Below are 22904 nucleotides of genomic sequence, written 5' to 3'. Positions count from 1 at the left end.
CAAGTTTCTCCTATTGCCAAAAACTAGACCATATAGCTGCAGAAAGGCAACATAAGCTGACCTGTCAGCTAAACTCCCTGCTCACAAACTGCTCCATTGATGTTGAAATGTATTTCAAAATCCAGCCGCAACAAGACACACATCAAAACACAAAATCCAATTACTTTTTTGGCTGCTCTTCATTCCACCCCCCAGAACCACACTTGGTCTGCATTGCATCTAATAACATTACGAGATCCTCAGAGCAAGGACCAAGTCATCTTACTTGTGTGTACAGCTCCATGCATGCCTATGGTGGTGCAAAAATAGTCATATGAGATCAGGTGTACCTGGTTGTGTCCATCTCAGACAGTATTGGTATGTCTACACTGCAAAGAAAAAAAACGGGTGGTGCACCGTCTCAGAGCCTGGGGCTAAAAACAACAGTGCAGATTTTCAGGATCAGGCTGGAGCCCAGGCCCTGAGACCCACCCTCCTCACTGGGTTCAGAGTAGCAGCCGTGTTGGTCTGTATCCGCAAAAAGGAGGACTTGGGGCACCTCAGAGGCTAACAAATTTATTTGAGCAAAGTAAGCTGTAGTTCACGAAAGATTATACCCCAATAAATTTGTTAGTCTCTAAGGTGCCACAAGTCCTCCTCCTCACTGGGTTTCAGAGCCTAAGGGGGAACACTGACACTGCTATTTTTAGCCCTGTAGTATGTTCCCCAGTCAGCTGACCTGGGCACGAAGACTCACTGCCACAGGGTTTGGGGTTTTTCCACTGTCTAGACATACCCTCAGTCAAAGATAAGAGCTCTGACAGAGGGGAGAGCACAAGTGGATTTCCAGGACCCAAGATGGGGTTTCTAGCACTGAAAGTTAGAAAAATCACCTTGCAACCCACAAAGCAAGGCATCCCTCAGCCCAGGCCCCAGATCTCAACTGGTGTCTTTCACCAGGAACTAGACAAGGTCACACAAACAGGCCCCAGCTTCTCTGCGAAGGACCCGAGAGACTGGGAGGAGCCTTTTAGGGGTCCAAAGGGAGGTAGGGAAGGTGCCCAGTCTTTGCCCCACAGCTCAGACTGAGGAGCCACACAACCCAATCCCAGCACCAGGGACAAGAAGCTCGGGGAGAAAGAGCATCGCAGCAGGTCAGCTCCCTCCCCTTACTGCAGCGAATCGGGGGTAGCTTGGACCCTCACACCGCAGCGGGGGTGAGGTGCAGCAGCGGGGGGGGGGGAGGGAGGGGTAGTCACAGGACCAGGGGGCGGAACACTGGCAGACTGGGGGGGGGGGTAACCGGGGGTGGGGGCGGCGCAGCAACAGACGGGGGGTGGGGGGGGGCGGTCACAGGACCAGGGGGCGGAACACTGGCAGACTTGGGGGGAGGGCAACCGGAGGGGGGGGCGGCATTCACAGGACCAGGGGGCGGAACACTGGCAGACTTCGGGGGGGTAACCGGAGGGGGGGGTGCGGCAGCAGACCGGGGGGGGGGGGGAGTCACAGGACCAGGGGGCGGAACACTGGCAGACTTCGGGGGGGTAACCGGAGGGGGGGGGTGCGGCAGCAGACCGGGGGGGGGGGGAGTCACAGGACCAGGGGGCGGAACACTGGCAGACTTCGGGGGGGTAACCGGAGGGGGCGGCGCGGCAGCAGACCGGGGGGGGGGGGGGAGTCACAGGACCAGGGGGCGGAACACTGGCAGACTTGGGGGGGGGTAACCGGAGGGGGGGGTGCGGCAGCAGACCGGGGGGGGGGGGGAGTCACAGGACCAGGGGGCGGAACACTGGCAGACTTCGGGGGGGTAACCGGAGGGGGCGGCGCGGCAGCAGACCGGGGGGGGGGGGGGGGAGTCACAGGACCAGGGGGCGGAACACTGGCAGACTTCGGGGGGGTAACCGGAGGGGGCGGCGCGGCAGCAGACGGAGGCGGTAACGAACCCGTGGGGGGGGTGGCGCAGCGGCAGTATCGGGCCCGGGTGGGGGAGGGGAGGGGAGGGGTAAGGGGCCCGCGAGGACGGCGCGGCGCGGCGGGGTGGGAGGGGCCGCCCTCAGGACACAGCGATTCAGACCCGTTCCGTCGCGGCCGAGCGCCCCTCACCCTGCAGCAGGCGGATCTGACGCCGCAGTTGCTCCTTCTCCTCCATCCCCGCCGCTGGCCGCCCCCTGCTACGTCATCGTCCTGCGCCGCGGGACCGGAGCACCTCCCTCTGGAAACGTCACCAGGCCGCGACACTCATTAACCGGTCACGTGAGGGAGCCTGATCACGTGAGGCCGGAGGCTGCTGCATTCCGTTCCCTTGGCAACTGGGAACGGGAGGAGAGTTTACCCCTCGTACGGGTCTCCTCGAGCCGGGCCCGCGCTGCTCCAGCTGCCCCCTCCGCGCCAGCCCCTCGTCCCCGAGAGACGGAAAAACCGGCCCCGCCCCCCAGCGGCCTGATCCTTCCCCCCCCCCCCCGACCATCCCCCTCCTGCCCCACGCCGGCGTCCCCCACCCCCAGCAGCATGACCCTCCCCTGCCCGTCCCTGGTGTCCCCTCCCCGGACTGCCACTGCCCTGACCCTCCTAGGCCCCCCACCTCCATTGGCCTGACCCTCCTCTTCCCCCTCCGAGGCGCCCTCACCACCACCCTGACTCTTCTCAGGTATCCCCCCCCTCCCGCCCCACTGCCCTGACCCTCCTAGGCCCCCCACCTCCATTGGCCTGACTCTCCTCTTCCCCCTCCCAGGCACCCTCACCAGCCTGCCCCTCCGAGGCGCCCTCACCACCACCCTGACTCTTCTCAGGTATCCCCCCCCTCCCGCCCCACTGCCCTGACCCTCCTAGGCCCCCCACCTCCATTGGCCTGACCCTCCTCTTCCCCTTCTAGGCAGCTCCCAGGTGTCCCCACCACCACCCTGACTCTTCTCAGGTATCCCCCCGGTCCCATGGCTTTGACTCTCCTCTTCCCCCCTCAGGCAACCCACCGCCACAGCCCTGACCCTCCTTTTCCCCTCCTAGGCACCCTCACCATCCTGCCCCTCCCAGGTGTCCCACCCCCACAGCCCTGACCCTCCTCTTCCCTTTCCAAGTGTTTTCCCACCCCCTGACCCTCCCCCAATCATCCCAGGCACCCAACTACCACTAACTTGATCCACCTCTTCCCCACCACCCTGGCCCCCACTTGCCCTACCAGGCATCCCTCCACCTCCCCTTCTCCTCTCAGGCACCCACAACCATCACCACCATCTGCTGCACCAGTAGTGCTTCCAGCCATGTGACATGCACCTGCTCCTGATAGTTAGAGGATTGGCACACTTAAAGAGAAAACAACCCAGCACCCTCCAATAGAAAAGCTAAGGCAGTAGAAAAACTGGCCAAGTGGGAATTGCTAACATGGAAAAGTAATACAGGATAATATCTAATGTATTTGTAGCTGTCTTTTAATGCAATTGAGTAACTAGAAATAAGGAGGATCTGGCACCATATGAACATACAACTTTCCACAGACCAACAGCAGGTGCTTTATGGACCACAGTTTGAGAACCTCAGTACTAGAAGCCTGACTCAAAGCCCACTGAGGTCAGTAGAAAGAGTTATGTTAATTTCAGTGGGCTTTGGGTCAGACCCTAAATGATGAATTAGGTAAGTATTAGCACTGTTGATTAATTGCAGTTAACTCACGTGATTAACTCAAAAAAATTAATCGGAGAATGGCCCTGCCCTAACTCATCCAGATGTTATGAACACAAATACATTAAAGATTGTGAAGCACTCAGTTACTGTGGTAATTGGGACATAGATAGCATTAACACATTTTTATTTCCCAATTTGACTATTGGTTCTTATAGACTAATCCCTTATTAATATTTTTATTACCATAGTGCCCAGGAACCCTAGTCATGGACCAGAGCCCCACTGTGCTAGACGCTGTACAAAGATGATCCCTACCCCAAAGAGCTTACAATCTTAGTATAAAACAAGAGACAATAGATGGAGGCAGACAGATAGGGGAGGACAAAGAAACAATGGGCTAATAATGGTCAACACAGTAGTCAGTGGTCTTAGTTTTTTGCAGGCATCGCAACAAAGGAGAGTTTTAAGGGGGTTTTGAAAGTGGATAATGACATAGCTTGATGGATGTTTACGGGCATAGGCGCTGAAGCCATGGGTGCTCCCGGGTGCTTAGCACCCACCGGCAGCCAAGCTCCCATCCCTCCCCCCCACTCCCATCCACTTGTGGCCTTCACCGATCAACTACTCCTCCTCCCTCCCAGCACCTCCTGCATGCCGCAGAACAGCTGTTCAGCGGTATACAGGAGGCACTGGGAGGTAAGGGGCAGAACAGGGCGGGGAAGAGGAGGAACGGGGGCAGGAATAGGCAGGGTGGAGGTGGGGCCTTGGGGGAAGAGGTAGAGCAGGGGCGGGAAGGGGTGGACGTTTGGGAGAAGGGGTGGAATTGGGGTGGGGTCTGGGGTTGAGTAGGCATTGAGCACCCCCAGGGAAAATTAGAACCCAGTGCCTGTGTTTCTGGGGAGTTCCTCCCAAGCATGAGGGGAAGCACGGGTGAAAGCAGGAAGGGGCTTATTAGATTTTCAAACAAGTGGGGATGGAGGCTGGCATCCTGGACTGATCAAAAGCTGAAATAAACCTTTCAATACTGACTGAGAAATGAAGTTGCAGATAGGCCACAAAGGGCCTTGAAGTAAAGACAAGTAGCTTATATTTGATACAGTAGAGAAAGGGGAGCCAGTGGAAGGATGTACAGAGAAGAGTGACGTGGTCAGAGCGACAGGCTAGGAAAATGATCATTGCAGCTGCGTCCTGAATGGCTATGAGTGAGGCAAGGTTGCATTTGGCAAGGCCGCATCTTAAAGATGTTATGAAAGAAGAATCAGCAAGTATTAAACATAGCCTGGATATGAAAACCTGGAGAGATGTTCAGGTTGAAGATAATGCCCAGTTTACAGGCCTGAGTGACAGGCAGGATGGTGGTGGTGTTCACAGTGATCAAGAAGGGAAGTAGTGGGGTGAGCTGGGAATAAGAGCTTTGTGTTTAACCAGGTTAAACATGGGGTGATGGCTAGACATCCAAGAGGAGATGCCAGAGAGACCAGCTGACCTTTTAGTTTGGACAGAAGAAGGCAGGTCCGATGAAGAGAGGTAGATCTGGCACTCATCAGCATAAAGATGGTAGTTTAATTTCTGTTTCTGAATGAGACTGCCCATAGTTAAAGAGTAGAGGGAGAAGAGAGAGGGACCAAGGACAGAGCCCTGTGGAATTTCCCTGCAGAAAGTTGGAGGGTGGAATGTGGAGGATCCTCTGAAGGACACACTGAAGGAGCAGTACTTCAGACGGCTGAAGCTATGGCTGAAGTTTTCCAGAGTAGACCCGCTTTGAGTTAGGTTGCATAACATGGCAGTTGAACTACAGGAAGCCAGTCTATACAAGAGCTCCACTGACGGTAGTGACAGTGGGAAATGTTAACCTTTTAATTGTAATGCATTCAAATGTCACTAAATAAAGACATTTCTGCAGCTTAACAAATGAGGCAAGTGGAAAGCGTTTTAGGGCCCTCCCCTGAAAGGTAGGAACAGCATATAGGCTTTGTCAACTAGGTTAAAAAAAACACCTGACCTGAAGAGGTAGAAGAGCCTGTGGTACGTGAACATACCGCTCAGTGTTGGTATGTTGTTGAATGTGGATTTTCTTCAAAGAAATGTTGTCTGCTGTTAACAACCCATCAGATTTGAAAAAGCCCTTTATTAGCACTTGAGTAACTTTATTCACTGTGCTGTGACCCCAAACTGTCAGTGAGTTGGCTGGGTTTGCACTGGTTGTGAATCCCCTCTGTTGGGAGTCCCTTCTCCATCTCAGATATAGCTTTGCGCAGTAAATGTGTGTTTCATATCAAGACTGACTGCCTTTCTGGAAGATGCTTTAGTGAAACACAAGGTACTGAGTTCAATACAGGAGTAATAGGATGAAATTCTCTGGCCTGTGTTATACAGGAGGTCAGACTAGATGATCTAATGGTACCTTCTGGCCTTTACCTCTGCGAAGCTATATGAAACAATTCCTCTGTGTCCCAATTTCCTATCAGCAAAATCGGGATAATAGCAGCATCCTACCTCCCAGGGGTGTTGTGAAGATAAATATGTTAGAGTGTGAGGTGTACAAATACTACAGCAAGGGGGCATGTAACAGGCTGGCTTGCCTGTGGGCTGGAGAGCCTGAGACTAAGCCAGCCCTGATTATAGGACAAGCCTCACCCGTGAGGAATCAGAGGCTTCCTGTATGAAAGGAGCTGGGTTTATGTGTTGGTAGGGCCTGTCTGGGGAAAGAGCTGGTGGGAGGAGACTGTAGGGCACAAGAAGGCTCCTGCAGGGCCCTGAGTGAGAAGTGGGATAGCTCAGAGCAGGAAAAGAAAGCTGCAGGAAAAGAAAAGCTCTTCAGGCCGTGACTAACCGGGGAAGTGACTGGGAGACCCAGAGGGGAAGTAACAAGACAAAGTCGGAAGTGACCGCCAGGAAGACCGCAGTATGGGCAAGGGAGCCGATCTAGCTGTGCAGTACAGGGCCCTGGGCTTCAAGGGTGGGACTGGGTTCCCCTACAAGCCCTGCACAAAGGTTGTTGAGCTCAGCAAGGAGCAGCAGGATGAACTGAGGACTGGCTGAAGAAGAGCGTCTGAGAAGGGAGATGGCTTTTTGTTTTCATTAAAGAGAGAGTTTGGGACTCTTAAGAACGTAAGTATGGCCATACCAGGCCAGACCAATGGTCCATCCAGCCCAGTATCCTGTCTTCCAACAGTGGCCAATGCCAGGTGCTTTAGAGGGACTGAACAAACAGGGCAATTATCGAGTGATCCATCCCCTGTTGTCCAGTCCCAGCTTCTGGCTTCAGGGCACCCTGAGCATGGGATTACATCCCTGACTATCTTGGGCACTAGCTATTAATGGACTCTATTCTCCATTAACTTGTCTAACCCTTTTCTGTACCCAGTTATACTTTTGGCCTTCACAATATACCCTGGCAATGAGTATCCACAGATTGCCTGTGCATTGTGTGAAGAAGTACCTCCTTGTTGTTTTAAACCTGCTGCCTATTAATTACATTGGGTGACCCCTGGTTCTTGAGTTATGTGAATAAATAACATTGCCTTAGTCACTTTCTCCACACCATTCATGATTTTTATAGCCCTCGATCATATCAATTTAGTATGTCTCTCTTTGAAGCTGAACAGTCCTAGTCTTTTTATTCTCTCTTCATACGGAAGCTGTTCCAGACCCCATATCATTTTTGTTGCCCTTCTCTGTACATTTTCCAATTCTAATGTATCTTTTTTGAGAGGGGGTGACTAGAACTGCCTGCAGTATTCAAGGTGTGGGCATACCATGGATATATAGAGAGGCATTATGATATTTTTCTGTCTTTTATTATCAATCCCCTTCCTAATGGTTTCTAACATTCTGTTTGCTTTTTTGACCGCCACTGCACATTGAATGGATGTTTTCAGAGAACTATCCACAATGACTCCAAGATCTCTCTCTTGAGTGGTAACAGTTAATTTAGATGCCATCATTTTGTATGTATAGTTGAGATTATGTTTTCCAATGTGCATTACTTTGTATTTATCAACACTGAATTTCATCTGCCGTTTTACTGCCCAGTCACTAAGGCTGCGAGTCTTTCACAGAGATCATGGTGTCTGCCGGAGCGCTCCCCCGACTCCCAACCACCTGCAGCACCCTGGAGTCCCCCAGAGCCCATAAGATTTAGTCAGGGGTATTTATAGTACAAGTCATGGACAGGTCAGGGGCCATGATTTTTTGTTTATTACCTGTGATCTATCCATGACTTACTAAAAATACCTGTGACTAAATCATAGCTTTACCAGTCACCCACTTTAGTGACAGGTTTCAGAGTAGCAGCCATGTTAGTCTGTATCCGCAAAAAGAAAAGGAGTACTTGTGGCACCTTAGAGACTAACAAATTTATTTGAGCATAAGCTTTCGTGAGCTACAACTCACTTCTCTTCGCAGTCCGTTTTGGATTTAACTATCTTGAGTAATTTAGTATGGTGTGCAAACTTTGCTACCAAACTGCTTACCCCTTTTTCCAGATCATTTATGAATATGTTGAACAGCACTCATGCCAGTACAGATCCCTGGGGGACGTAGCTATTTACTTGTCTCCACTGTGAAAACTGACTGATTATTCCTACCCTTTGTTTCCTATCTTTTAAACAGTTAATGATCCATGATAGGACCTTCCCTCTTATCTCAGCACACCTTACTTTGCTTAAGAGCCTTTGGTGAGGGACCTTGTCAAAGACTTTCTGAAAGTCCAACTGCACCATATCCACTAGATCACTCTTGTCCACATGCTTGTTGGCACCCTCAAAGAATTCTAACAGATTAGTGAGGCATGATTTCCGTTTATAAATGCTACGTTGACTCTTTCCCAACATATCATGTTCATCTATGTGTCTGATAATTCTGTTCTTTACTATAGTTTCAACCAATTTGCCTGGTATTGAAGTTAGGCTTACCGCCCTGTAATTGCCAGGATCACCTCAGGAGCCTTTTTAAAAAATTGGCATCACATTAGCTATCCTCCAATCATTTGATATGGAAGCTGATTTAAGTGAGAGGTTACATATCACAGTTAGTAGTTCTGCAATTTCATCCTTCAGAACTCCTGGATGATTGACTAGGGGTCACCAAATGAAATTAATAGGCAGCAGGATTAAAACAAACAAAAGGAAGTAGTTCCTCACACAATGCAGAGTCAACCTGTGGAACACTTTGCCAGAGGATGTTGTGAAGGCCAAGACAGGTTTCAAAAAAGAACTGGATAAATTTATGGAGGATAGGTCCATTCATGGCTATTAGCCAGGATGGGCAGGGATGGTGTTTCTAGCCTCTGTTTGCCAGAAGCTGGGAATGGGCAACAGAGGATGGATCACTCAATGATTCCCTGTTCTGTTCATTCCCTCTGGGGCACCTGGCATTGGCCACTGTTGGAAGACAAAATACTGGGCTAGATGGACCTTTGGTCTGACCCAGTATGGCCGTTCTTATGTTCTTATGAATACCATCTTGTCCTGGTGACTTATTATGGTTTAATTTATCTGTTTCAAAACCTCTTCTAATGACACTTCAATCTGGGACAGTTCCTCCGATTGTCACCTAAAAAGAATGGCTCAGGTGTGGGAATTTCCCTCACATTCTCTGCAGTGAAGAGTGATGCAAATAATTCATTTAGCTTCTCCATAATGGCCATGTTTTCCTTGAATGCTCTTTTAGCACCTCAATTGTCCAGTCACCCCACTGATTGATTGGTGGGCTTCCTGCTTCTGATGTACTTAAAAAAAATTTTGCTGTTAGAATGTTTGTCTTTTGCTAGTTGCTTTTCAGATTTTTTGCAGATCTGATTATACTTCTACACCTGACTTGCCAGAATTTATGTTCCTTTCTATTTTCCCCAGCAGGATTTGACTTCCAATTTTTAAAAGATCTCTTTTTGTCTCTGACCACCTCCTTTACTCTGTTGCTTAGCCATGGTGCCATTTTGGGTCCTCTCACTATTTTTCATTATTTGGAGTATATGTTTAGTTTGAGGCTCTATTCTGGTATTTTTAAAATTTTCATGAAGTGTGCAGGTATTTCACTCTTGTGACTGTTCCTTATAATTTCTGTTTAACTAGACTCCTAATTTTTGGGTAGTTCCCCTTTTTTGAAGTTGAAAGGGACAACTTCTTGGTTAGGACATCTGGGACCCCAAAAGGGGTGGGCTAAAGACAGTGAACCAGGTGGTGGACCAAATAACCAGGCAGAGAAACCTCCACAGTGCCAGGGGCAATAGGCCAGCAAGAGAGGTGAGACACCACATGTGGTCATGAGGGAGTGCCTAGCAGTGAGTGAATTCTGTTAAAGGGTCATGTAAGTATCTAAGATAGATAGCGTCTACCTTACAGATTTCTCCTATTGTTGAGGGCAAAGTACAGACCCAAGGGATGCTGCACCATTAAAATAAACTCCTTTTTCCCTTTGCTGAGTTAGTGCCAAATGCCAAACGTTCAGCAGTCTTGCTTGATGTGTGTTAAAAAAACACATTTGTAAACCACAAAGTATTCCTGACACTTGTTCTTTGATAATTACACTGCAGTTGCATGACACTTGTTTGTGAGTCTAATTTAATTAAAGAAACAGTAAAAAGCAAATACAAGATTTTGATGCTGGATTGGCAGGGAGTCTGTATGTGAGAACATGCCCCAGGGAGGATGGCACACTTAAGAGAAATTAAATTGTCTCATTCTGCCTAGAACAAACCTTGTGCTAATCCCTCTAATGGGTTTAAACGTCACTAGAACTATGTATCTTGTGACAAGCGTGCAATAGGACCCAATTAAGTTACTCACACATTTGAAATCATAGCTTTATCAGCTTTGGTTTAGTCAGGAGTCTCTTGGTGGCTTACAGGAAACTTGCTGAGAAGAGCTAAAATGTTCAACTTAGTTAAGCGCTGAGCCAGCAGATTGCAGAGAACTGATGATAGTATGAGTGGGAGCAGCTAGCATTTCCTGCTGGCTGCTCACAGAATTTGGCTTCCAAAGGAGAATGCACAGGGATCTTCTAGGAACCTTTTACCTTTCAATATTACTTATAATAAGCATCACCCTCACAGGTGTTTTCCACCAACCTAGAGTCCTAATATTAATAGCAATAAGAGCATAATTGTTTTACTGCATAGCAAATGCCAATTAATGACCAGATCTATTTAGGTATTTATACCATGTGCATCACTATATTGTCTGTGCACCATATATATTTCCAAAATCCAGCAGGTATCTAAGTCTTTAGTTTCCGAGTGGTAGCCGTGTTAGTCTGTATCAGCAAAAACAATAAGGAGTACTTGTGGCACCTTAGAGACTAATAAATTTATGTGGGCATAAGCTTTCATGGGCTAAAACCCATTTCATCAGATGCATGGAGTGGAAACTATAGTAGGAAGATATATATATAACAGTACATGAAAAGATGGGAGTTGCCTTACCAAGTGAGGGGTGTCAGTTCTAATGAGACAATTCAATTAAAGTGGGCTATTAGCAACAGGACGCAAAATCACTTTTGTAGTAATAACCAGGGTGGCTCATTTCAGACAGATGACAAGAAGATGTGAGTAACAGTAGGGGGAAATTAGCATGGTGAAATTAGTTTTTGTAGTGACCCATCCACTCCCAGTCTTTATTCAGGCCTAATTTGATGGTGTCCAGTTTTCAAATTAATTCCAGTTCTGCAGTTTCTCATTGGAGTCTGTTTTTGAAGTTTTTTGTTGAAGAATTGCCACTTTTAAGTCTGTTATTGAGTGTCCAGGGAGGTTGAAGTGTTCTCCGACTGGTTTTTGAATGTTATAATTCTTGATGTCTGATTTGTGTCCATTTATTCTTTTGCATAGAGGCTGTCCAGTTTGGACAATGTACCTGGCAGAGGGGCACCCCCTACTTGGTAAGACAACTCCCATCTTTTCGTGTACTGTTATATCTTCCTACTGTATTTTCTACTCCATGCATCTGATGAAGTGGGTTTTAGCCCACAAAAGCTTATGTCCAAATAAATTTGTTCGTCTCTAAGGTGCCACAAGTACTTCTCGTTGTTTAAGTCTTTAGTTGTTGCACTTCTTTTTGCAGTTGGAAGGATAGAAAGGTTTTCTTTATGTCATGGGAAAGACTTGCTTAAGAGAAGTGTCTTGCACTGGGATTGAAGGGAGTATTGGAATCTGTGGTCATTCTAATTTCCTGTAAAAGGGAGATTTATGGCAACTAAGAAGGCTCTGCCTCCCACTCTGACCAGTCTCAATTGTCATTCATAGATCCACAGTCCGTGAAGAAAGCAGCTATGGTGGAAGGTCCTGGTCATGGAGAGAAAGGTAGTTCCCTGCACTATGTGGGCCCAACCTACTGAGTGTTTTGATTATTAAAACCAGCACCTTGAATATGATCTGCAGCCCAATGGGGGCCAGGGTAGCTACTGGAGCAATGCGGGGCTAATGGAGCTCATGTTGACCTGTATTGACTAGGAAATGAAGCAGCATGCAGAACGAGACAGAGGTTTTTCAAGGCCTGTGGTTTTCATTCCCAGGTACAGTGTGTTACAGTAATCAAGCCTGGAAGATATGAATACATGAGTCACTGGAGCCAAACCTGCACTTATCTGGATGGGATGCAGTCTCCTGGCCAGCTAGAGATGGAAGAAGGTATTTATGATAGCTGTTGCTAGTAATGATCCAACCAGTTGATCAAATTCGGTGATGAATCTTGGTCACATGCCACCTGAGGCACGTTGCGCATATGCTAAGAAGAAGAGTAGGATAAGAACATATTTTAAATACTCAGAGTGCTCAGAACTACAACTGCTGGCTCAATGTAAAACACTAGTAAGATAAAGAAGGTGGCGAGGATGGATTTGAAGGCGGAGAGTGAGACTGCATGGTACATGGGACGAGGAAGGAGATTCCAAGGAAATGAACCAGTGTCAGTGTTGGCAGAGAGCTGTCTGGGGAAGGAACTGAAGGGAGGGCCAAAGTGCAACATGTTGGCAGAACACTGAGTGCAATTTAAGAGAGGTACTGGAAGAGATGAGACAAGATGTAGGCTGGGCTGGGGTGGAGTTGTGCATGAAAGTGAGGATGAGGCATTGGGGTATGATAAGGAAAGAGACAGAAGCCAATTCAAAGCTTCAGGAGGAGGTGAGATATGGCTGGGCCAACGAACAGGAAAGGAAGATAGCAACATGCTAGATATGGGGATATGATGTGAGAACTGGGGAAGGCAGCGAAAAGGAGGAGGTTGACGTAGGCAAGGCAAGAAGTGATCAGGTATGGACAGAGACATACACAGGTGAAGTGACTTGTTTATGGTCATGCAGCAAGTCAGTGGTAGATCCCGGAATAGAACCCAGCTCTTAGGACTCCCTGTAGGAACAAATTAATACCAGTTAGAGGGGTCTAACCCTGAGAGTGCCATCAGGCCATTCAGCAAGCTGTTGGGAGGCAGCATGTTCCAGTGGATAGGGCACTAGACTGGGACTCAGGAGACTAGAATGCTAGTTCCAATTCTACCACTAACTTGCTTTGTGTTGTTTCGCCAGTCACTTCACGGTTCAGTTCTCATCTTCCCCCTTTGTCTCTGACTATACACGGGGACTGTCTTTGCATTGCCCCACCATGGGGCCCTGATCTTGGCTGGGGAGGCTCCTGTTATTGATTAGCATTGCAATGAGTCAATGATATACTTGGTCCCCGGACTGAGAGAGGAGCCCTGAAGAGCCTGACGTTTATTTACTACTAAAAAAAAGTTGTATCTGTTCTGAAAACTTCTGCTCTTCTTACTCTAAAAAAAAAATAGTACTCCCAAGGGCAAATTAACTTCAGAATTGTATTTTTCCTGATAACAGCAAGGCTCGGGAGTACCTGCCTGAGGGAGGGAGATGTCTCTTGGGTTATATAGAAAATGGAGAGAAAAATGTCAGTTACAGGAAAAGAAGCTGCAGCGTAACCCTAAAGGAAGAGCCACTTTCATTTATCAAATGAGCATCACTTTTCTATTCTAATTCCTGCTTCTTGGCCTCATTCTTCCCTGGGTTTAGTGCCATCGCTCTGCTAGCGACGGCACTGCATGCAGACCTATACAAATGTGTTTGGGAGGGAAACACTCGGAGGAAATGGGAGAGCGAGTTCAAAGCCATTTTAGTGACCTTCCCGTAATTCACAGTGACAATGATTATTTTTAGAAGTTCTTAAAGGAGAAAAGACAACGCCTTTGAGAGTTCTTCAGCTCTCATCAACTAAGCGAGGTTGGTCTAAGTCAGTACTGAGATGGCAGCTATCCAAAGAGGGACTTCAGAAAATAGTGGGAACATAAAGTCATAACTCTGCTAGACAACAAAAACCATGGACTTCACAGGGACACTAATTTTATGGCTCATTGCACCAATTTTAACACGCCACACTGCCTGCTGTCCTTAATGGCTCACTTCAAACTCTTTATGCATAACAGCCTAACCCCAAATGGCCCACTTCATTTCAAGTGACCACCACCCAGGTTACCCCTTCTGCTTAACAATCTGTCTCAACCTGTGCTTAGCTCAGACACTCTGCTTCCTTCTGAAAGAAGAGCTGCTTGTAGCTTGAAAGTTTGTACTTTCCACCTTGTCTCTCGCATAGTAACTCACTGACAAGTGTTAATGAATGTAAGAGGAACTAAGGAGTTAGCCTATGTAAAACATGACACCCTGAAATCAGTGGGGTGTGGATGTACAGATAAGGAAAAGGAGCTGAAACCATTATGCATAAGCATAAAGTACAGGGGATGTCAGAGTAATGTACTATGAAAGTTGAGTCCTGGCCTGTGTTGTCTTATGGGAAGGAGAAGCCAGGATGACAGCCACTGGTGGTGATGATGACAACAATGATTGACACCTCAGGGTCCCTACCAGGAAGTGTAAGTGATGCCAGGATTAGGACTACACATGCTGTGTTACCCCTTTCTTTCCTGCTGTGTTGCAGTATTTTTGATATAGTTTATCTGTTTAGTAAAATTCTCAATAAAAGGATACTTGAGAACCTGTAGGTACATCAGTTGTGGTCATGGTCCCTCATGTGCTTCTGGAGTCTCTGAAGCTGATGATGCTCACGCGACTAATCCTGCTACGGTAGTTGTGTGATGTCCCAGATCTTGAACCCAGGCTTGGGAGTCCCTAAACAGCTGCTGCACCCTGGCCTCCACCCAATGTCTACTGAAACCTGATGGGCTGTGAAGCTAGTAAGACTATTGCCCCAGCCAAGACACCACCCACATGAACTCTGATTGGAAGATCATCCAGCTCCGCCGATTGGGCCAACTATGCTATTTAAACCAGAAGGAGGAACAGGAATTTTGTCTGAGCAACAAGGTGGTTTTCTGTTGTGGTTGCATTGGACCCTGCTTGTGCCTGTATTCTGCAACCAACCCTGTTCATGATTCCTGCTTGCCTCCTGCCTCACCCCTGCCTTCGCTCCTGTTCCCACCATCCTCCTGCTTTATGCTTCATCTTTGACTATCCTCCTGCCCTTACACCTCACTACCAATTCTCAATGACCAGTCCTGACTCCGACCCCATCCTCCAACTTCTGACTCTGGCTTGACCTTGTCTCTGGCATTTGGCATCTGATCTCGGCTCTGAATTCACAGCTTCAATTCCTGGTTCTGACTCTGGCTTGACCCCTGGCTCTGGTAACTGGCAGCTGACTCTAGTGCTGACCCTTGGCTTTGTTCCACAACTGGGATGCCTGCTCCACCCACTAGACTTGACTGGTGCTCTGACTACTAGGCCAGGCTGCCTACATCTCGGTCCATAACAAATTGTGTAGGAAGCTGAACTCTTAACCCAGGTGACTGTGATCTAATATAAAGCCAATCTATCCATAATCAATATATTAATCCAGAAATTAATAGACTACAGTGGTCTACTAAGGGGAAAAAGCCACCAGGGAATCTTTCTTCAAAGAGTATGTCTGCAAGTGGGAATGCTTATGGGAGTGCCTCTCTTGCCAAACCTCTCTCCTTGAGCTTGTGAAGCAAATGGGACCAAATAGCCCAGAGCTGGACTAAGCCTTTCTATTAGTCCAGGCCGAACAAGATCCCTTTTAAAACTGAACCAAGATACTTCCTTATTTGTGCTGTACACGGCCTCACTCCATTTCACAGTGCTCCTTTAAACAAAGATGATTCCAAGCTGAGCAAAACCAAGAGCTTGTATATATAGTAACATCTGAAGTCCAGCTAAAGCACACCCTGGTTGAAGAGCATATTGACACAGTCTCCTTCCCACCCTCTCCCCATAGTATTTCTCACTGACCTACCGGGGCAGAGAATTCCACAGGTTAACGACACACTGCATCAAAATTTATTTTCCTTTGTTGAGAGAAAAGCTATAAGTCCAATTTTCTGCCTGGAGGCAAGATCTGTGTTCACCTCTCAGGAGCTCTGCCAGTTTTTTCTAATGCTGGAGGAACAAGTTCTTCTACAGAGAGCGTGGGATTTTTTTCCTTTTTGTGTGCTTCCCAATGCAGGACCAGAGGCATGGAAGTCTCCAGTAAGGAGTCTCTTGTTTTATTCTTACTTTTTTTTTAATTAATTCTCACACAGTCTTTGAATCTTGAAATTCCATCCATCTCTTTCTTTTAAAAGGGCTGTCCTCATACAGAGGTTTCTCTCTGTTTTGGCTGGTCACGCAGCAGAATAGCCTCCTCAGTGAGATCAGGACACTTGTCACAGCCAGATTCTCAGAGACTTGCTTCACTTGCTGGATAGAGACAGAGGCAACACTGCAGACTGAGGGCTCAGGGTCAAGCAGCGAATCACTGAGAGCTGAAACAAGGAGCAGGTCAGGCACTGACTCGTGATCACCCATAGAGATATGCAAATACGCAATCAGAGACCATGAACTTAGATACACAAACATGCTACCCATGTGATCAGAAACAGCTGTGCCTAGAGGAATACCTTATATGTGCAAATCTGTTACCCAAACATCCAGAAACAGACAGGCACACACTCTAGTTAAACACACACCCTGAAACAGTCGTGCACAGACACATGACTGGTTAGATGTGCACACTCAGGTATATTAATTTGCTTGGTTCAAAGGCCAGGATCCTCACTTACCACTGAGCAGTGAGGACATATCTCCTCCACTCATGCGGCTGGCATCCATGTGATGAACAATGAACCCTAGAGAGATGGTTAAAATAATTAGCCTCTCACTTCTCCTCACAACCTCCAGTGGGAGCTTCTACTGCTTAGGCCTATCCCCAAATTGAGGAGTTTTCACAACATCTATCAGGTCGTTAGATGAGTTCACAAGCTCCTAGGAGGCCCAAATCTGGAGCATGACTAAAGGGCTGATTTGCAAAGGCGGGGATATCTACTAGAAGTGGGCAAATGGGGATACCCTGGCAAATATTTGGTCAATTGCAAAAATGAATTTTCCTTCAGTTGTATTGGTGAATGTCAGAGGATCTCATTCTGTGATCACTCAAGCTTTGCTAGGGCAAATACTAGCAGAAAGCAAATTGTAGCTCAATTAATGGCCACAAACTATTTTCCAATTGTATGCTTGATTATAACTTCTTGAATTCTTCCATTGACCTGGCTACTGCCTCTCGGGCAGATGGGTTAACTACGCCAATGGGAAATCCCTCCCATCAGCACAGATAGTGTCTACACTGAAGCTCTACAGTGAGGCAGCTTCACTCCTGTAGCATTTTAAGTGGAGACAAGCCCAAAGTTACAGTTACATTAGTTTGGTGAGTTACAGCGTGAATAAGTATATATATTCAATTGTAACACTTGCAGTTTGCACAATCAGCTGCCCAAGAATTAGTCATTAAAGCTATTTGCAAATCCTTTTGAATCAAAAATACTCTGGAGAATTTCACTATGTGGTCAAAGATCAAAAAAGCAAAATGTGCCTAATAAATAATTAGCTGTGAATTATTAACTCAGCTCTAGTATTTGCATTGTTCTAAAGCAGTTATTCCAGGAATAGCATAGTGTGGGGTTTAGAAGAATTCTGATGAAAGCATGGGGCTTGAAAGGGCTGTAACTTGCTTCCTATAGTTCTTTACAAACCCCAAGAAAGAGGAAAGGAAGGTCAGAAAAAGGCTTTGATAGAAGTTGCTTACAAAGGTCAAGTGTGTGGTTTGGTTTACCTGTGAACATACTGGCTGCCCTCCTCACGGGAGCCTGGCCACTCTTCAGATAGTGCTGGCTCTGGAACAGGAATTCATGGATTCTCCCTGAGTATTGCTGAACCTAGGGAGGAATGAGGAGACCTCTCTGAATAGGAGAGCGAGCTTGGCTGGGGAGTAGAAGAAAGGGAAATACTATATCTAGGTCAACAAGGTGAGGAGGGTATAAGAGGAGACACAGGCTGGATCCTAGTGGGCTAATAGACTGATCCAACTTTGGTGCCAGCAGCTAATTCTTTCAAATCCAGAGCTTTCACCTTCTAGGCAAACTCCTCTCAAGCCTGGTCTGCACTAAAAAGTTAGGCCGACCCAGCCACGTTGCTCAAGAATCTGAAAAATTCAAACCCATCAACGGCATAGGTAAACTAACGTAATCCCCGGTGTGGACAGTGCTAGGTTGATAGAAGAATTCTTCCCACCTAGCTACTGCCTCTCAGGGAGGTGGATTACTTACTCCAACAGGCGACCCCTTCCCGTCGGCATAGGTAGTGTCTACATGGAAGTGCTACAGCAGCATGGCTGTGCCACTGTAGTGTTTCAAGTGTAGACAAGCCCTTGGAATGTTGCTGGAGTCACCAGAGAACAGCATTAGGGGGAGGGAAAAGAGGTCCTATGGGGCCTCAGTGAACATGTGAGCCCACTGGTAGTGGGTGGAGGGATAGCTCAGTGGTTTGAGCATTGGCCTGCTAAACCCAGGGTTGTGAGTTCAATCCTTGAGAGGGCCATTTAGGGATCTGGGGCAAAAATTGGGGATTGGTCCTGCTTTGAGCAGGGGGTTGGACTAGATGACCTCCTGAGGTCCCTTCCAACCCTGATATTCTATGATTGATAGACGACTCTCCCAAAGGCAGCAGTGGAAGACCATTCACCTGAAATATTTAAAACTAGACTGGATGGAGCACAGACATTCTTCCATTTTCAGGAGAAGGGGCTGGGTCACCTAGTACCTCTGTTCAGTTTCTAATGTCTGTGATTCTGCTGCAGACAATTCCTGCCAGCGAGATTTTGAACAGGAAAAAGCATCACGAGCACTCTCTGAGTGCTCCATGGCCTTGTCCCCAGCACTGATGGCACCTGCCTATTCCCACTGCATTGTCCCCAAGTGCCCTTCCCACTGCCTATGGGCATTGCTCACGGTATCACTTTTAGACAAACACCAAGGATTTTCAAGCTTTCCAGTTCACCAGCGTGATCTAAGACAGCAGCAGCAGGGTGTGGACAGGAGGGTCACTAAGCCTGCAAAGTGAGATCTTGGGGGAGATGCAAGTCATTTTAAATATGGTGCCATTTATTAGATAACTCATATGCCCCCCACCACCAAATCATCCCATTCCAAATAAAAGCCCACTGTTCACTGACCAGGTGCTTGCAGACAGTGCACAAGGCCTGCTGATTGTCATAATGGGCCATGGTGAATATCTCCTCCAGCAATTTCCATCCCAGGAAGTCATTACATCGGGCTAAAGTCCACTCACAGCTCTGCATGGCAAAGGGGAGAGAGGGAGGTCAGAAGGACAGATGCTGTTGATCATGTCCAATAGCCACTGAAAGCCAACAAAGAAAACTTACCCTAAGCAGGAGAGGGAAGGAAAGGGTTGACCCTTGTAGTCTCTCTGTTCCTATCCCACAAAAAGAGCCAGAGCTAGGGCCCTGGGGTCCTACAGTCTCCTCCCACATTTTTGGTGGGCAGATGTTTGCAGATGCATTCATGCAAATGAGGTGCTTAGGCTGCAATTACCTGATTTATAGAGTTTTGCAATTGCAGTCAGATGCGCATGCAAGTTTTGAGAGGTGCATTTGTAGATGCCACCCAGCAATGTGGCCTTAATGTCCCTGCCTTCCTATTAATGGCATCTGGCATTGATTCTTCGCATGGGCTAAAATGGTACCGGAAGTGTCTGTGAGGAGCAGTATTTTTACATTTGGGTTCATGTGTACAGGAAACACATTAGGGTAAAAAACAGAAAAGATTGTGCCATGGGAAATGGCTCTAGAGAGGAATCTGGCAGAAGAGCCTGACAATTGTCATTCCTTAGGGCTGGAGAAATGACGTTAAGTCTTACCTCAACCACCTCCTGGTCCTGGTCGTGCAAAAAGAGGAGCAACGGCACCAAGCTGCTGAGGACTTGCTCCTGCATGATGGATTTAGACTTTAGGTTCAAACCTCTTAAGAGGGTCCCAAACAGGCCAATGGCAGAAGAACGCACCTTGTCTCTGGGCTGTGAGTAATACACAAAGAGGGAGCTCTCACTGAAAGCTGTTTCAGCACAGAGCAGTGTCTGTGTAATGGAAACTACAGACTCAGACTGAGGCTTTATAACCGTGCATAGCCTGCCTATGGAGAAAGAATGGCTCTTTATACAATGCGGAGGATTGAGGAAATTCATTGGATTGAGGATTCAGGCAGTTCATTCCCAGTACAGCTTCATATGTAGGTGTTAGAGGTTCTCTGCTCTAAGGTTCAGGCATCTCTATACAAGAGGTGCATACCCTGTGTCAAGGTTCCCTCCCCACTCTGAACTCTAGGGTACAGATGTAAGGACCCACATGAAAAACTCCCTAACCTTATTCTTACCAGCTTAGGTTAAAAACTTCCCCAAGGTACAAACTTTGCCTTGTCCTTGAACAGTATGCTGCCAACACCAAGTGTTTTAAACAAAGAACAGGGAAAGAGACCACTTGGAGATGTCTTTCCCCAAAATATCCCCCCAAGCCCTACACATCCCCTTTCCTGGGGAGGCTTGAGAATAATATCGTAACCAATTTGTTACAAAATCATCAAAGACCCAAACACCTGGATCTTGGAACAATGGAAAAATCAGTCAGGTTCTTAAAAGAAGGATTTTATTAAAAAAAAAAGAACGGTAAAAATCATCTCTGTAAAATCAGGATGGAAAATACTTTACCGGGTATTCAGATTCAAAACACTGAGGATCCCCCTCTGGGCAAAACCTTAAAGTTACAGAAAACAGGAATAAGCCTCCCTCTTAACACAGGGAAAATTCACATAAAACAAAAGATAAACTAATCCACCTTGCCTGGCTTACCTATACTGGTTGCAATATTGGAGACTTGGATTAGGATGGGTTGGAGAAGATGGATTTCTGTCTGGCCTCTCTCAGTCCCAAGAGAGAACAACCCGTAAACAAAGAGCACAAACAAAAGCCTCCTCTCCACCCCCCAGATTTGAAAGTATCTCTCCCCTTATTTGTCCTTTGGGTCAGATGCCAGCCAGGTTAGCTGAGCTTCTTAACCCTTCACAGGTAACAGGATGTTGCCTCTGGCCAGGAGGGATTTTATAACACTGTATACAGAAAGGTGGTTACCCTTCCCTTTATATTTATGACACGCTGCTAACACCATGTCATTGTAACATAATGGCAGAGTCTGTGCCATGTCCTTCTCTAGTGGTCTGGCCATTGGAAGATAAGAACCCACTACTGCTGCCAGCTAGTTAAATTACTCCATTTGCTCAAGTGGTAGAGACTTGTGCGGTGGCACAGAAGGTCCTGGGCCCAAACTCAGTTGACAATTAATTGTGGGGAGGGTGTTGTTAAATCAGCAGCACATCCCGCTGCATAACACATAGAACATCATAATCCTGCATCTTCCAGTGGATTACATCTTCCATAGTCTGCAGCATACTGCTTGCGTATCAGATAAAATTTGAACCTCCAGATAGTGTTGCCATAATATCTTTCTGGTCTCAGGGTCCTTTGTTCACCAAAGATTGCTGCAGGGAAATCAAGCTATCCTTCTAGTTCAGAATCAATAGAGACACTCACTCTCAGTCACCCAATCAACCATTGACAGAAATCCCCGTTGTCATGGGAGACCCTGTATGGGGAGCCAAATGCCTGATGGAAAATCCTGTCTATAGACTGGTTGAGGTTTAAATGTCTGGGTTTGCTGTAACCCTGAGCATTCATTTCCTCCTGTAATGAGCAAGGTCTGCTTTACTCTGAGGAAAGGATGAAATTGGAGACCAATATCAATTCTATAGTATTGTGAGCTGCAGATCATGCCTATAGCAGAGAGTATACCTCTGACTAATAGAGAACATCAGAATCTGCCCTACTGATGACTTATTTACAGGCTTTTCTATGGTGTTCGACACTAGTTTTTGAGCACCTCACAAGCAATATAGAATATGACCTCACAGTACCCTGGGAGGTCAGGAAATATCAGTAACCCCATTTTGCAGATGGGTAACAGACTAGATATTGCCCTATTGAGCTTGACTGTGACAGGACATGAACTTTACCTCTGACAGAGCATTCCAAAGCCGACTCCAATAAGCATGGCTATAAGTGGATCTGTACTGCTGCTTAATAAAGGCCCAACAGGATCCACTGAACGAAAACTGAGCTCGGGATCAGGGAAAGCAGGAGGAACCAAGAATCGAAGGGATTAAAAAAGGAGGTTGTCCCCTCACAAAGGGTACTGCTTTTCCCTGGGAGCAGTAACCAGCTCCTCCTGCACACACATAGGAACCTTCCTTTTCCCATTGCCTTACGTCATCCAGGAAGGGCCGAAGCATCTTCGCAATCTGAACACAGATGGAGCTGATGTTCACCCTGTCCCTGTGGTGTCTGAGAATGCTTCCCAGAGCAGTGATGGCCTCCTCAACAAGCCTCTCGTGTGTCTCGTTCAAACCCACCAGGATGGCAGGAAGGAGAGCCTGGAGCTGTTTCACCTGCAGAAAAGAAGCTCATCAGAAGAGATGGAATACTGACTCATACTCCTCAGTCACTGCACAATGTAACCAGCAGACTGAAGACAGAGGATGCTCGGAGCATGGTCCCTCCCAGGATTCAGAGACTCCCTTTCTGTTAGCTTGATGCAGGGTATTGACAGCTCTTTGTCACCTTCCTGGAACATTATTGACCCCTGGTGAAGCACTCCCAGATGTCACTCACTCAGCCCTGAACCATCCAGCAGTTCTGGTTCTACTTCTGCAGACCTAGGATTTGCGTCAGTGCCATCAACACCAGCTACATGGTTCTGTTATGTTCACGACAGGCTTGTTTTGGTATTACTGGAGTTGGTTTTATAACTGAAAATAATGATAATTCACCATTCAGTTTTCAGAGTAGCAGCCATGTTAGTCTGTATTCGCAAAAAAGAACAGGAGGACTTGTGGCACCTT

At 47.2% G+C, this 22904-nt stretch overlaps 1 protein-coding gene and 1 long non-coding RNA gene across 2 annotated transcripts in view; one reads left to right on the top strand and one right to left on the bottom strand.

The window, feature by feature from the left end:
• The window catches only part of ZC3H3 (zinc finger CCCH-type containing 3), a 344144-nt gene extending 328016 nt beyond the window's left edge, over positions 1–16128 (bottom strand). Inside the window, exons 1-2 of the mRNA XM_074943734.1 lie at positions 15866–16128; positions 2083–2191 (exon numbers count right to left, since the gene is read on the bottom strand). Of these exons, the coding sequence (XP_074799835.1) occupies positions 2083–2128 (46 nt within the window). The 5' untranslated portion in view covers positions 2129–2191; positions 15866–16128. The remainder of the gene's footprint in view (positions 1–2082; positions 2192–15865) is intronic.
• On the top strand, positions 999–12217 carry LOC141982051 (uncharacterized). The gene is made up of 3 exons (XR_012637937.1): positions 999–1133; positions 11837–11893; positions 12106–12217. It is a non-coding gene; the product is annotated as an uncharacterized LOC141982051 (long non-coding RNA).
• Positions 16129–22904: the final 6776 nt, after the last annotated feature.

Source organism: Natator depressus, chromosome 2 (assembly GCF_965152275.1).
Source record: "Natator depressus isolate rNatDep1 chromosome 2, rNatDep2.hap1, whole genome shotgun sequence".
Lineage (NCBI taxonomy): Eukaryota > Metazoa > Chordata > Testudines > Cheloniidae > Natator > Natator depressus.
Note: the sequence above shows the minus strand (reverse complement) of the source record. Positions and strands in the feature narration are given on the sequence as shown.